Source organism: Tinamus guttatus, unplaced genomic scaffold (assembly GCF_059628265.1).
Source record: "Tinamus guttatus ecotype Peru unplaced genomic scaffold, ASM5962826v1 Tinamus_guttatus_pri_ptg000026l, whole genome shotgun sequence".
In the NCBI taxonomy this organism is placed as follows: domain Eukaryota; kingdom Metazoa; phylum Chordata; class Aves; order Tinamiformes; family Tinamidae; genus Tinamus; species Tinamus guttatus.
The window spans coordinates 1,203,744-1,219,474 of NW_028288560.1; the positions used below are offsets into that span (position 1 = coordinate 1,203,744).

Genomic DNA, 15,731 nt, shown 5'->3' on the forward strand with positions numbered 1-15,731 from the left:
CTTTTCAGGGTTACTGTTAAGTGACTTTTGCTTAAACTACAATTCTGTCCGTTGCCAAGAACAAAAGTCAATACATTTCAGGTGTCACACATTCAGTGTTTCTCCCTGCAATAAACAGTGTTTTAATTTACTGCAGAGATGGATGCATTTTAGTCCCTAATAGCATGGTATCATGAGAACATTCCAGAGGTGAACCTTACAATTGAGATCATCTGTCAAAATATTTTCCAATTTTTCCCTTCTACAGAAAAATTCCTACAACTCATATTCTTGGGAGATGACATCTGCTTGTGTGCCTCAGGGTTGATTTTACCTGTGATGACAATGACAGTGGCATTAAATACAAATGTGATTTGATCCCTAGCACTGGGTTGACATTCCGGATAATTTCTGCCTAACCCTGATAAAAGAAAGTTGCATTTGGTAGAAATAGTTTCTACAGAAGCTGCAAAAGAAGTTGCTTTCCTGTTGTTTGTAAAGAGAGGGCTATTTCTGAGGAATTAATTCATTATCAAGAACTTGGTTTTGCCCATTTTTCCCCCTTGTCTGTTCTGCTATAATAAATAATACTGCATGTGGTTCTCTTTCTACAGTTTCAGCAATGTCAGGATTTTTGGCTGATGTCATTTTGCTGTAAAGCTAAGAGATTTTAGGGAAAAAAAAAAAAAAAAAAAAAAAGATGAGATTTTTCCTGACTGGACTTTTTTGGAGTTATTTGACTGGGTGTTTTAATCCTCTTCTATTTCAAATGGTAGCAGAGTAACTAAAGAATCCACTTGAGCATGGTGTCACTTGTACTGGGGAAGTGAAGGGTGTTATCAGGTGTTAATAAGCAGTTACTTATGTAACCACAAGGAAAGCAGACATCCCTTCTTGTCCTAGGTGATGGGCTCTCGCTGCAGCCGTTTTTCTATATATCCTCTGTAGAGCTTCAGCGTGCTGCGGGGGAGCCCAAGTGACATTTTTCGAAGTGGCTCATTTTCAGCTTGTGCTCTGCACCCCAAATTTGAAGTGGTTTCTCTAGTGCACTCTTCTTAAAATCATATTTGCAAGAGAAATCTGCACGTTGGGATGGGAGTTACCTTCCTGCATGCTCTGCCTGCCCGTGCCTCTGAGCGCGGTCGGAGCTGCGAGCTGCTGGTGCCCTAGCTGACAGCTGCAATAAATGTGGCATGAATGTGTTTTTCCAGGGAAGGACAGAGTGAAGAACACTGATGGGATCACACATCAGCAAAAGGGAAAGCAGATAGTAAGGAAGAGTTGCACTGGAGACCTTAGGAGATGATTTCAAGAGGAGGTAGAAGAGGGGAATGGTGCTTTAGAGAAGTGACGCGGGTAGCAGGGACAGTGCCTCTTCGGTCTGGGCTGCGAAGCGGCCACTCACAGCAGCACAGAATTGAGAGAGGAGCATCCCAGGATTCAGATCTCCATGCAGCCCCTCTCTTTTCCTTTCTGTCATTTTCAAACCCTCCTCTCTGCATAAGGACAAAGTTACAGCTTTAGAGCCACCTTGAAGGAACACAGCCAGCTCCTTGTTTCTGTCATTAGAGAATTACGCAGGCTTTAGCCACAGCATCCCAGTTGGAAATGAGACCGTGGCTCTCTGCAGGGTGAGAAGAACCTTTTGCTCCTGACCAGCTATTTTAAAATAGGTTTTTCTCTCTCTCCTTTCAGGTAAACATAGATATAAGCACTTAACTGCTTAAGACTGACAACCCATAGAAAAAATCCTGTTAATTTGAGATCATAAGAACTTGCGTAGCATCCTTAGTCACCTAACTGGTCGTTGAGTTTATTTCCTATAGCACATACTAGGTTGATCTGAACAAATACCAGACTTTCCATTTTTCAAACTATTAATAATATGAGAATATACAAAGAGATCCCGAAAGAGCAAGTTCTTCTCTTTTCAGCAAGTTCTCATGTAGGTTTTGGGGATCAAGTCAGAGAAGTTTGGGATCATTACTTGTGGCATTTTAGATCTTACATTTATCCTCTTTTTCAGAAAAGACATTCTTAAAACTACTATGTTTTGGCTTTTCAGAGGGAAAGGAGCATTGCTGGTATTAGGGATGAGAGAACAGGTGCTGCACGATTGTGCATAGTGGCAGGCACTGTGAAGTGCCTGATGCATCGAATCAAATGTGACAGAAAGACTGTGTCCATACAACCTCCTAATATTTTGCAATATTATTGTTAGCTTTGTAAAAGCTTGGGTGCCTATATAGCTCATGTTATATGTTGTAACTCATTAATTGTTTTCACTGTAACAGGACTGCAATTAAAACAACTTAAAAGTTAACCCAGTGACTTGTAGAAATGAATCCAGTAGGAGTCTGGCTGAGACCTTTGTGTCTAGATTCGTTATGTAAATAGGGCAAGAAACAGTCCCCTCGTGTCCCCCCAAAGGCTTCTAATCTGTACAGTTATAAGCAGAAGGGAGAGAAGATCTTCTCAGTTCAAGGGTATTAGCTGAGAAACCGGGAGAGCCAAGGAGGGCTTCTTCTCCCAGTGTGGCCACATAGAAACTCAGGCTCTTTCTTGCTTACCTCCACAGGAGTTGAGTACTGTGTCTTAGGAAAGTGTTGCATTAAAACTCTAATTTGAAGAAATGAGATTTGCTTTCTGTTCTGAACGTGGATATGTACTCGATCTGGTCCTGCAGGTCCGCTCTGAGGAGGGCTGTGTCCGTGTCAGAGCGTTCCCCGTGCTGGGCAGTTTCTTCAGTGCAGGAGGAAGCAAAGGCCCTGGGGAGAGGAGCCCTGACCGCCTGGCCTGGACAGGATACTCCAGGGATACTAGGGCGTTTTAATGCAGAAAGCAAAGGAGCTTGTGGGGAGGTTAACAGGATGAGAATTTCTTGTCCTTCTCCAGAGAGGTTCCCAGTCCCATGAGTGAAGAGTCAATAGCAGCAGCATGAGTGTGTAATTTTAATGGAGACATGAACGAGGAATGAAATTCCTGCAGCGAATGTCTCATGCTTCCTCACGCCCTGTAAGCCCTGGCGCCACGAGCGGCGCCTCCCTCGTGCTCGCGGCCCCGCTGGCCGCGGCGGCGCGCGTGCTGCGAGCTCATGTGCTTTGGTTTTGCAGAGCTGGGAGTTCGGCATCCCGCTGTGCAGAGAGCTGGCCATACAGTATGAAGGTCTCTATGACTATCAGAGCCTCAGCTGGATTCGGGTACGTAGCAGCAGTTCCTCTCCTTCATTCTCGTGGGGCTTTCCAGGGAATTCGGGTCCAGTGTCAGAAAATTCAGAAATTAAAAAAATAAACATCTTCCTGATACGTATTTACACTGTGGGGCCACTGATTTAATTTCTAGTTTTGCTAGCAACACACTCCAGAGAGCATATGGACAACGCACACCCAGCAGCTAGGCTAACTATTGCAATTACATATTTATATGCATTTTATCAAAAGGCTTTCTCCTTTGCTTTTTCAAAAAAAAAAAGATGCATTGATAATTCATTTCAATCCTAAAAGTATCAAGGACAGCCTGTACCTCAGTTAAAATGAGAGGAACAAGCAAGGAAAACACAACAGAAAAGTAATGTTATCTTGTCAGTTGTACTGATCCTTTGGTAAAACCAAGGACACGATGAAATCAAGGCAGAAATTGCAGTGTCATTGCTTTAATCAAAAAAAATCAAAAATTTGACTGGTATGTAGAAGCTTTTATAAATGTGAAAATAGTTTATCTGCTGTCATTCTTTGGGTAAAATGCCTATGTCGAAATTTAGGTATATGCTACAGAAATGCATCCTTACAGTGTTTGAGATTGCCCTCAGAAGTCCAAGCTTTATTCTTGTCTAAGATGGATGTGTAGCTAGTTCTGATAAACTCCATTTCTGAAGGGCCTCCTCTTCAGACTGGCCGTCAGGAGAGTCCGAGTCCGCGTCTCGCTCGCGCGCCTGCCTCTTGCAGCCATGGCAAGTCGTGGTGAACAGGAAACCTCACGTTTATACAGGGGCTGGGAATGATGAGCAAACAAGCCTGTTAGAAAAGCTTAGTGCAGTAACACATCGAGGTTGCCCTAAAATGTCTTTTTGACCAAGATGAGCCATTCTTGCTCTTTATTGCTTGCATTTAATCAGCTGCTAGGTGAAGAGCATCTTGGCTGATCAGTGGAAGCAATTCACCTCTTGTGCTCACCTGCATGAGGCCTGTTTTCTATTCAAGTTCCCTAAAACTGCCTTCACCCGAATTGACTGAATTTCTCCCTGCTCCAAAAGCCTTTGTTTTTGTGCCACTCACATCATTCAGCCCATTCCTTTATCCTTCCTGCGAGGATTCTGAGACCTCCTCCCTTAAGAAAGGTAACGTGTGGGAACGGAGCACAGAACCTTGCTGCAGCGTTCGAAGTCGGAGCTGCGATGAGGGTCCCCCGCAGCGGAAGCCAAAGCACCCGACCGATCCCTCGCTTTAAAAAGCTGCCTTTTTGCAATGGTAAAATTCCTGTGAGCGTTTCAGTGGAGATTTGGCTTGGCAAGGGGTCTCGACATCCCACTCTCGCTATAAACGCTAGCGTGCTGCTGTAATGATAATAACTGGAAGCAGAAAAAAAGAAAAAAAAAGCCCATTTCCTTTCTGCAGAACTCTCTTTTTGTTCCGTGTTAAGGTTATGGGTACACAGAGCATTTTGTTTCCTCCTTTTTCATGCCCTTTCCAAGCCCAATTAAAGCAAACATAATTGAACTGCGGGGATTTTTCAGGCAATCCTATAGATCCTGAGCTACGGGGGAGAGGATGTGGCTAGAAGAGGACAGTGTGAGCAGCCAGGCGACACGGAGCTTCAGCTCAGCTTTGCCATTAGTTCTAATGCACAAAGAAAATTACACACAAGACCGGTTTAGTTTAAAAGAAGAAACTAGACAAAAAAATCCTAAGTCATTTCAAGGCAAAAAATGGGTATGGTGATACCCCTTACTGATACCCAGTGTGTTTCCACCACGTAGAAAAAATCAGCCCTTTCATAAAGAAACTGTGAGCACAAAGAAGGAATGGAAAAATTAAAGGCAGGTTGAGATTCTGCTGTTTTCAGTGCATTTTTGCGAGTCTGATAAAATTGTTTTCCTCCTCCGCAGAAAATGGAAGCTACCTACTATGACAATATCATGGAGCAGCAGCGCTTGGAGCCTGAGTTTTTCCGAGTTGGTTTTTATGGTCGGAAATTCCCATTTTTCCTGCGGGTAAGCCAGTTTATATAAAAAAGGGACAACGTTGCCAGGCTTTAATTAGCATCTAAGGCTGTGGATTTTTGCGGGGGATGAAGCATGGAATGACATCTGCTGTTCAGGTTTTTTCTTTATTTAAATTAAATTGGATTAAGTTATTTTTGAGATAAAGTTTTGCTTTGAAGAGTGATCAGTGCTGTGGCCTTTTTGTGCCTTTTATTCACCAAATAAAAGGTTTCAGCACCAGGGCTTTTAGTATTTTGTGAACCAGCTTTCCAGCCGAAATGAAGGCTGCAAAGCACTGGGCATGTTCTTGGGCACAAACATCAGAAATCTGCCTCGTGCCCATGTGTATTTTTAACCAGTCACGTGCAGTCTCAGCACAAATTCACTCTGTATTAGGCAAATTGTCTAGTGCAGCAAAGCTCGCTTGTTACTTCACCAGTTTTCAGCACTGTAAATTATCATGCTCAGAGAAGTCTCGTATGATGGGATGATCCAAATACCAGACTGATACTCTGAAGTTGTCTACAAGCTAAAATTGCCTTTCTGTTCGGTGAAACGTGTATCTGCTCCTCTGTACGCATCCCCACTTCCAGCGTGCTGTCTGCTGGCATCTGCAGGATCCACTGGTTTCGAGCCATTTAAGGAGTCAAACTATCTTCTTTTTCCTAATGAGCAGTGAATCTTAAAAATGGGTGTTTGTTCATAGCGGGTCTTGTTGCCGATTAGGGGTGAGGATGGAATTAAGCTGACAACTGCTGTAAAAACTGCCTGCAAATTGATCGTGGATGCCATGCAGCTTGACAGGACAAGCCAGCACGGAGCCTGCTTTGGAGGACGGGAGCTGCATGTCGTGTATTTGCTTTAAAGCAATAGTTAGACAAGGGATGGCACCATCCTGAGTCATGCAGCGAGAAGCTACAAACCCAAACTGCTATTTAATAGCACCCATATTTTGAAAATTGCACCCAGCAGTTTCCTTCTGGTTCCTCTGTTCCTTTTTTTTTAAGCTGGGATTTCAACCTTGGTGTTGAATTGCTGTTAATGAAGGCGAGTTAGAATGAATCAGGAGGGAAAATACTGATGGATGAAGTGTTACTCACAGGAGAAGCTGAGCAGGGCCATGGCGCCAGCAGGAGGCTGAGCAGTGACAAGAGCTGCAGCGGGAAGCAGTGGTTACCCTTTCTGAAGCTCTCCAGGGAAAACCAGTAATTTCTTTTATATTGAACAGCAGATGCTTTGGAAGAGGGATGTCAGCAAACTCACCATGGCCCCACAGCACTCCTGTGTTTGAGGGTTGGGGAATCCAGCTTGTCGTGTTACGTTACGGATCCTACAGGTTTATTTGGCTTCTGTGAAGCCGATGTGTTTTAATAAATGTCGAGGTTTTCAGTGCACAACACCTACTCTTTGGGAAATGGTGAAACAAGATGGATACTTGGATGGAGACATTAACAGCGAACAAGAGTGTACATAATTATAATCCTTGTTAATTCTGCAATTATATTTGGTAGCGGTCCTTGTGATAGCCGATTACTAATGCAGCAATCTCATTAAAAGCCACCCTCCTCCTTTTTCTCTCTAATGATCCATGCAGCGTACCCATCGCGCAGCACAGGCTAAGCCCATTAGCAACTGCATCTGCATGGATCGTGCTCTAAAGAGATTGGTAGCAGCTATTCTAGAGAAGAAAAAGATTTACATGGATTTAAAATCCTCAAATGCATACAGAAGTGATTTAAAGTGATCAAGAGGCTCCGTGCACTCCTCATTTATTTTGCTCATGCTCTTCAGTGGATAACAGAAAACCGCCGCTCTTTCTTCTGCATCCTTGATTTTATAGACCCTTTGTTTGGGAATTGTTCATGCTGCTCTGAATTCTGCATCTATTTCTAGCATTCCCCTATAAGCAAATTTAAGCTCTCCATGTTTTCCATCTAGCAGAAGTTCAAGTAAGGCTTGACAAGCCACATTCTGCAATCTTGCACTGGCATCTGTCTGAAGAGATTATTAAATATAGCCTTGAGGCGTTTTCAGGGCAGTATTTTTAGAATCACAATAGTTTTATTTATAGGCTTGCAGGTTCTGGATTGCTGCAATCAAAAGCCAAAATAGGGACTACAGGAAGTGTCACAAAGAGCTTCACCTTCAGATGTGGACTCCCTCCAAATTCAGTAATAGCGGCGACGTTTGGGCATTAAGACACCGAACTGTCAAGCTTCATCACGCAGCTTCTCCCCTTCGTCAGTCGCTCTGGCTGATGCATAGCAAGTGACATATGTCACGGTTGGAACACGGTATCTGTTCCATAGGGATGAAATGCAAAGCCAAAGATTTCCATGTCCATATTTTATCCCTCTCCTTTTGTGATTTTCTCTTTGTTTTTGCACAGAAATCACTAGGCTGTGCTAGTGCCCATCTAGCTGCCCACCTGCCCAACTATCCCAACTAGCCTAACTATCAGAAACAGACTTTTTTTTCTATGACATAATATTTCTAAAGTCTTTTATAGGTTCTAATTTTGGGGGAAATCTGTTTAAAATATACTAATGCAGATGAAGATGGATTGCTTGAATTTCTCTGCTTGTCTTGCTGCATTTTGCCAGCACAGCAGGAGAAAAATTCTTGCACAGTTTATTTGCAGCTGGGAACATTTTTATTGTTCGCATTTAACTTAGCTTCCAGCTCAAGCAGACGTAGAGGAAAGACTAACCTATTAAACTGTGTATTAAAAATGTACCACCGCATATTACATTTCCATGTGTAGTGAAACAATGTTTTTTCTCTTACCGGCCTCGGTGCTTTTTGTAACCTTTTTGTAAAGGATGGAAAATTATTCTAAAGGGAATTAACCAAGTCAGTGCTGCAATGCTTAGCAGGCTTCCTATGGTACAGGGAAGGATTTCCAAGTAATGCTCGGGAGTGCAGAATTTGCTCCTGTTTCTTCTCGAGGCCCAAGCAGCCCGTGCAGCCCTTTCCTGCCTCGCCGGGCTCAGTTTACACAGACGAACGTGCAGGACTGTCAGGGTTGCGGTGGGCGCCGGCTTGTTAAAAAGAGCTGAAGCAGCAGCAGTTGGACAGGGTTAAGAGCTGCTGGGGCAGCTCCCGTCCCCAGGCCAATTAGCACAAGCTGCTGAGTAGGCAGCAGTTGTTCCCATGCGGGGGAAGCACTTGGGGGAGATGTTTTTGCTGGTTGGATTTCTTTCTTTTATAAAGGTGAAAAATCTCCCCGTACTTCTTATTATGTGTTTACCTGCATGGGAGTTGAAATTGCCAGCAGTAGAGGTTTGCCCGCCTTGATAGGCTTTGCATTCAGGCAACACAAGCACCGATCCCACTTCTGTTTTGAGGTAATGTAGCCGAGACACTGAAGTAAAGTCTTTGTGACACCAAGGACGTTTTCTTTTTCGAAGTGTTTTTTGTGGATTCGTTGTTATGCCTCCTCTCTAAAGATAACTGGTGAATTGCTAAACTGATGCCTCGGTCTGCGCTATGGAAATCCCAGGCCTTTTGTTTGCCTTGTGTTAACTGCGTTTGACAGCAGCCTTCCCAGGGTGGAAGAGTCAAGTCAAGGACTATGTTTTGGCCAATATGTTAATCTGAGAACGCAGGTCAGACAAGACCAGAGGACTGGATGCTACTTTTGCAGAAGGAGAGTCACCTTTTTTCTGAGAGATCAGCGGAGCCGTCTATTTCTTCATGACTTTTTGAGGAAATACTCTGTAATGAAAAAGGAGGGAGTGAAATACACCATCTGTGTTGCATGCATGCTTTAGTCTTGTGCTAGCATATTTACTTTGTAATTTATCTTGATGCAGTAACATTTAAAGCAAGATATTTAAAGACTGATGAAATTTATCTTAGTTTTGAGGAGGTTTATTTCAAACAAGCAACCGGGGGAAATGCAGCAGTTCACGGGCCTCCTCGCTTGTCCTCCCTGCAGAACAAGGAGTACGTGTGTCGGGGCCACGACTACGAGAGGCTGGAAGCCTTCCAGCAGCGCATGCTGAGCGAGTTCCCCCAGGCCATTGCCATGCAGCACCCGAACCACCCCGATGACTCCATCCTGCAGTGCGATGCCCAGTGTATCCTTCACTGAAGAGGCAAACTGTGATTCCTAAAGCCATGGTAGGGCCCGGAGGAGGAAGCGGTGCAGTGAATAAAATGCTGTGTACAGTGAAGGAGTGAACCATGTCATATTTACCATCTCTGGGACATTTTAGTTAGAGGAATGCTGCTGTTCGAAACCAGCAAGGATACTGTGCGGGACTGAACCACGTTGTCAGCAAATGCATACTAATGAAATTGGTGTTTCTTCCTAATTTTCAATCCTATTCTTTTTCACTATATGACACCAGTTCTTTGTAGGACAGAGCAGAGAGACTGTATATTTAGGTTGGTTTGTTTATGCTTGCAGAGATCATTTTGCAGTTAAGCCAGTTTAAACTGGTTTGTAAACTGATTAAATTAGAACCTTTTGTTGTTGTTGTTGCAGATAAGCTGAAGTATCTAAGGCTAGATTTAGCAAAGATATTTATATATTTCAGTACCTAAATATGGAGAGGCACTTATGAAAATGTACTTGAAATGTCTGCATGAAATAAGCACCTACCTCTAAATCACACTAAAGAGAAATGGATATTTTGCCTGTTCTGGACATTACTGAAGCTCTTACTACATACTTGGTGCATCCTCAGGCATTCTCCTTGGCTGATCTGGCCATTAGGTCCTATAACTCCTGCAGACCATCCCAGTAGCTCTGGTCTTCCTGTGTCCCTTCGTTCCACTTGCAAGGAGGAGTGTTGGAAAACCAAGGGGAGAGCAACTTTCTGGACTCACCATTCTGTTTCTTCCCACAGTAGCGTTAGCTTCCCTGTTTCGTGTCCCGTGCTTTCTTTGACTACCTCGTGCAGATTTACAGATCTATGCGGTGACTCCCATCCCAGACAACATAGATGTGCTGCAAATGGACCGTGTCCCTGATCGCATAAAGAGCTTCTACCGAGTCAACAACATCCGGAAGTTCCGCTACGACAGGCCCTTCCATAAAGGCCCGAAGGACAAGGAGAACGAATTTAAGGTAGAAGGAGTCAGTAAGCAGTATTTAATGGTAGTGTTTTCAAGGCAAATGTTCTTGTTTTCTGCTGACGTACCTCTTAAAGTAATCTGGTTTTATGATGGAAGATACTATAGTAAGTCAAAGAGTCAGTGGCTGTTTCAGTCTGGTGGTTACACCCCAGACCTGATAAAAGCACTGGCTGGTTTAAAGGTGAGTTATTTTAGTCTCAAGAGAAATCTATTTTGAAACAATAATGGTTTTTTGGTTGGAGTTTTCTTACGGACACGTACATGTCCACAATGTCCTCTTGCTTCCCGTGACAGAACGAGCTCTAAATATTAATAGAAATATTTAAGATCTTTCTTTAAAACATACTGAATTCTTTAATGGTGTTAAATATAAAATGACTTTCAACAGGAAATCACAGTACATTTTGCAATATATGCTACAGCTTAAAAGGTTGATCCGTTCTTCTCTAAGCTTTACCTCTTTTATCACCTGTAGCAAAAGTGCAGATGTTTTGCATCATGTTCACCATGTCCTTCCCGTCCTCAATTCTTTGCAGAGCTTGTGGATTGAACGTACCACTCTGACCTTGACTCACAGTTTGCCTGGGATCTCTCGTTGGTTTGAAGTGGAAAGAAGAGAACTGGTAACATTTCTGGTTCCTATATGTGAGGTTTGGAATGATGAATTATTGAGGACATGGAATAGGCCATTTAAGTTCTTTGGCTGCAATCTTGCAGTTTACTGGTGGTTAAGTATGTCCTTTTCCCGCTGTTTAGCAAAAGTAATCAACATAACTAGGGGAGCAGGGTGAGGAACATGACAATATAATGAAGAAAGTGCCAAAAAGATGGAATATCGCATCGTTGTTATCATGTCTTCAGTTTGCAGAAAGAAGTTACCGCAAATCAGTGACCTAAAATATAGCAGTACCAATAGTAAAGTTTGCTAACGTAGCTAGATTTCAACAAAGCAGTAAAAAACGAGAGAGAACAATCTGGGAGAACCATTTCATTGCGAGGAAGATAATAAATCACAGTGAAGCGTCCATGGAACTAAAGTGTATTTTCTTGTCTTTGAGGTTGAAGTAAGTCCTTTGGAAAATGCCATTCAAGTGGTTGAGAACAAAAACCAGGAGCTGAGAACACTGATAAGCCAGTACCAGCACAAACAAATGCATGGGAACATTAATCTTCTCAGCATGTGTCTGAATGGAGTGATTGATGCAGCGGTGAACGGGGGAATTGCACGATACCAGGAGGTAAGCCAGGCTGCGCGGGGAACTCAGCATCCCCGTTTCTCAGTGCTATTTCCCATGTTTCAAAAGGAGTCCCACTTAATAGGAAAACAAATGTTCTTGCACCTTATCTGGACACAAATTTAAAATTTAATAGCTCGTGCCAACATAGGCACCCAATATGGATTTGGGATGTCACATTAAAGTAGACACAGTTGATAATGGGCTTTCTTAAGAGTGAGCTTGACTTACCTGGAAATCCTGACTTGGCAGGTACAACAGTGAAGGAGAAAGTTGTTTTATTTACTCATTTAATGCTGCTTTCCTTGTAAATCCATTTTGCAAAGGTGGCAGTGGGACTTAGGTAACAGACCAATTGGGGTTCTCTTCTTAATGAAGAGCTGCTGACTCGAGCTAGTGAAGCATTCTGTGCTAGGCTAATTTCAGCCTCGCTGTAACTGCAAAAGGCTCCAATATGCAGCATGTTATCTAGTATGTTCTTTGGCAAACTGTTACTTACGGCTTCGTGTTGCTAAAGGGAATTCTAGTGTGAAGTATTGAAAAATGAGAGCAGTGTTTCATGGGTGTGGGACATGTAGAGAAGGCTCCTCCTCATCCTTGGTGTTCGTTTGTTCTGTCTGTACTCACTGAATTCCTTTAGCTTAAGGTAGTTTTATGAAGGAAGCAATACAAAATTCAAACAATTGGGCGATGGAAGCCATGGCAGTGTTGCTCATGGCTGTCATGTAGGGAGCCTGGTTGGGATTTGTGACTCTGCAGGGCTGGGGAGATCTACCTTGGGCCATTCCAGACAGGGGCTGCTAGCAGAGCAGCAGGGTCACCTGGGCTGCTGAAACTGCCATAGCTTTGCCTGAATCCTACAGTGCCGAATGCAGTACAGCTGGGCTGCTGCTGTTGGGTTAATATGGTTCAATTTCCTAGAGTTTTAAACCTTTTCCTGTTAATCTTTGACACAGATTTATGATGAAATCTCTCCCAGGAAGCAGAACGATTTTTTTTTTTCTTTCCTTACAGGCTTTCTTTGATAAAGATTATATCACCAAACACCCTGGGGATGCAGAGAAAATCACACAGCTCAAGGAGCTCATGCAGGAACAGGTACTGGTTTTTAGTCACAGAAGAGTATTGCTACCAGGTCTGGATCCATCAGCAGTCAGTCTCAACAGACCAGATCCAGCTGATCCATTGAAAAGTGAAAAAATTCAGTACAGGAGTTTTAAAGTATATTTAAAAACGGAGGAGAGATGGCCAAGATGAGCAACCATTCAGCTGATGAGAGTTGAGCTGAAGCTCAGATGAGATTACATAAGTTTTGTTGTCTCCATTTCCTATCCACATATCTCGACACGTTTCCAATCCGCCATCGTTTTTGGCATCGTTTTGAAGCAGCTCTTCCCAGTAGATTCCAAAGATGATAAGAGGCAGGGCAGTCTGGGTTAGGACTGAGATAACACTGGCAGAGCCACATGGGAAGACTTAATGCCTATTAATATTATCTACAGTTTTACTGTTCTTAGTGGCTGTAGGAAACATCTTGGTAGATAAAACTAGCTGGATGCTTTGATGGGAGTGAAATCAGAAAATCACATTTCTGTTCATCGGAGGTTTGGCAAAACACACTCTATTAAACCATGTGTCCAAAATCTGAATGGAGCTACAAGGCCTGTTTCTTCAACAAATTGCTTTACTGCATTTCAGATTTCCCATCTGTAAAATAAAGATAATGCTTATCTCCCTTCAATCCTCAAGAGGATGTTTGAAGATTAATTAGCTATTGTTTGTATAGAGTTTGGATCATGTAGGGAATTACATACATCTAAAGGCAGCTATCACTGCTATTTTCTTTCATCTGAGAGTTTATATAATCTCATTCAATTATTAATATTATATTTTTGACCTTTGCAAATGTGACCTTTTTAAATAAATAATGAGCAACAAAAAGGGTGAGTATGCATGCAACACTGCACTGTTCAGCTTAATTATCAGAAGCTTCTCTCAGAAATCTCTGTTGGCAACTTTGACCCCTTTTCTGACACCAGGTTGAAGGAATATTCTTTGTTGTAATGAATTATCTGTGTGAGGACTTAATGCTGTTCACTCTGGAGAGTGAATCAATCCGGTAATTTTTTACAGTTATTGCTAGCAAGTGTAATCCAACATGACATAAATGTACTTGGTTCACACTTAAAGTACTTGCTGAAGTAATAGGAACTTGCCAGGTCTCCTAGGCTTACTTAATTACCAGCAGTCTTGCAAACGAACAGTGCGATACATTACAGTGCTCTCATGCTCACTGCCAGAACTAAGGGATGGGCTTCTGTGATGTCTCTTAGACAGGATTTATTTGATTTTGTGCTGTTACGGTTTCTTTTCAATAGGTGCATGTCTTAGGAGTGGGTCTGGCAGTCCATGAAAAATTTGTACACCCAGAAATGCGTCCTCTGCACAAGAAACTGATAGATCAGTTCCAGATGATGCGATCCAGCTTGTACCACGTAAGCCAATACCCAGGTTTCCTATTTTGAGTCATTCAGAGTTGATAAGGCTTCTGCCAGCGGCAGCAAGGTTTACACAAGAATTGGGCAGATGCAGCATTAATTAAATGTACTGCATTGCCAAATTATAAAATCAATTATGGATTGGTGTTCAAGACAAGAGTCCTAGCAAGTCTGCTAACTTGCTCTTTCTTCCCGGAGATTTTTAGTGTCTGTATGTTCTTTTTTTATGTCTCAATATTACAGAACAGTGGTAAAGCTTAATTTTCAGCCATTGTCTTACATAGCAGAAAGTGTGGAAAGCAGCAGAAGAAAGATTATTAGAAAGTGTTAGATGTTCAGCTCTAAAAAAAATTGTCATAATTTGGAAGCCAATTATGTGGATTCTGCCCGCAGGAGTGTTTCTTTATAGATGAAATTCCAAAATTCCTCTTGGTTACTTTGGACATCCAAATCTGGGGATCAGGACATGCTGTATTACAGATCTACATTTCCTAGTATACACATTTGTAGACATAGGTCTTTGTTTCCTGTATAGGAAAGGCAACTGCCTCCAGATGTGAAATACGGATGTTCAGTGTTTTACGTTCCAGCTGGAGTATATATTTTCTAAAAACTTGAGTTCTAAAACTGCAAGGGTGGCCACAAATGGCAGCATCGAATTTTAACATACGGCCTCTTCTTTAGAGATCCACGTGGGTCACCACTGCCAACCTGAGTTCACTGTCTGTCTTGAGGGTTTGCCCAAGATCTGTGTTCTCAAGGTCACTTTTGTTTTCCTGTAAAATGTAGATGGCTGTCATCTCCAAAGTTATCCTCCCAAATTCCTGACATGGTGACTAGAAAGTATTATTGGAAATAAATAGAGAATAGTGCTGAAGCTCTTAGGTCTAACTAGAACAGCTGTTGAGAACATCGAAAGAGATGGGGTTTTTATCCTGACCAACTTGACCAATTTTGGCTGTTTTATCTAAGCAATTTTTGTTTCCTGTGCAGGAGTTACCTGGTTTGGATAAGCTGAGTCCAGCCTGTTCTGGCTCTAGCACACCACGCAGCAACGTTCTGGTTTCGCATGGGCCGATGAGCCCCGAGAGCATAAAGCTGGTGCATCGACACAGGTAGCGTCTGCTACTGAAATACCTAGGATTTCTGCACACATAAAAGGACATTTTTTTTGTTTGGGTTAGAACGCATCTTAATGAATACCCCGTTTTTGAAACTCCAAAAATATTCATAGTTCTGATCAAATCAACCCGAATGCCATCAGAATGGCTGTTTCAATCAGAAAAGTGGAGGAAAAAAAAAGAAAAACCACTCAGCTTTCAGAGAGACATTTGAAAATATAGATGCTTACTGAAACTGAGTACCTATCCATAAAAATTGGTATTGATAGTGACTGAGGGCAAAAACTGGGATTTTCGGGACAAACAACATTTCTGTATCCAGCAAAAAATGATTGTTTGAAAGTTTCTATGATGCTGGTAGAAAAACGGGAGTGGGTCTCGAGTTGTGAAATTTCTGTTGGTACTCCGTTTGATTTCGCTCTGCGGATCCATGTAACAGCTTTTAAGCTTGGCATGAAAAGCCATGGAGACTTGTTCTTGAATCCAGGATGGCGGTATTCTTTTTAGTACTGAAATTGAGTAGGTCTTATGCTGCTTTTAAGGATTTAGCAGCTGACAGGGTCTGGGTGAAAACATACGTTTCCTTGTTTTTCCTCAAAATTCACCAATTCGT

At 42.5% G+C, this 15,731-nt stretch overlaps 1 protein-coding gene across 2 annotated transcripts in view; it reads left to right on the forward strand.

Annotated features, from left to right (window-relative positions):
• The window catches only part of DOCK3 (dedicator of cytokinesis 3), a 158,888-nt gene that overhangs the window by 128,694 nt on the left and 14,463 nt on the right, over positions 1 to 15,731 (forward strand). For both annotated transcript variants that reach the window (XM_088527203.1, XM_088527196.1), the window contains 9 exons: positions 3,093 to 3,179; positions 5,084 to 5,188; positions 9,120 to 9,261; positions 10,090 to 10,256; positions 10,801 to 10,887; positions 11,323 to 11,502; positions 12,514 to 12,597; positions 13,878 to 13,994; positions 14,991 to 15,112. In XM_088527203.1, the coding sequence (XP_088383329.1) occupies positions 3,093 to 3,179; positions 5,084 to 5,188; positions 9,120 to 9,261; positions 10,090 to 10,256; positions 10,801 to 10,887; positions 11,323 to 11,502; positions 12,514 to 12,597; positions 13,878 to 13,994; positions 14,991 to 15,112 (1,091 nt within the window). The remainder of the gene's footprint in view (positions 1 to 3,092; positions 3,180 to 5,083; positions 5,189 to 9,119; positions 9,262 to 10,089; positions 10,257 to 10,800; positions 10,888 to 11,322; positions 11,503 to 12,513; positions 12,598 to 13,877; positions 13,995 to 14,990; positions 15,113 to 15,731) is intronic.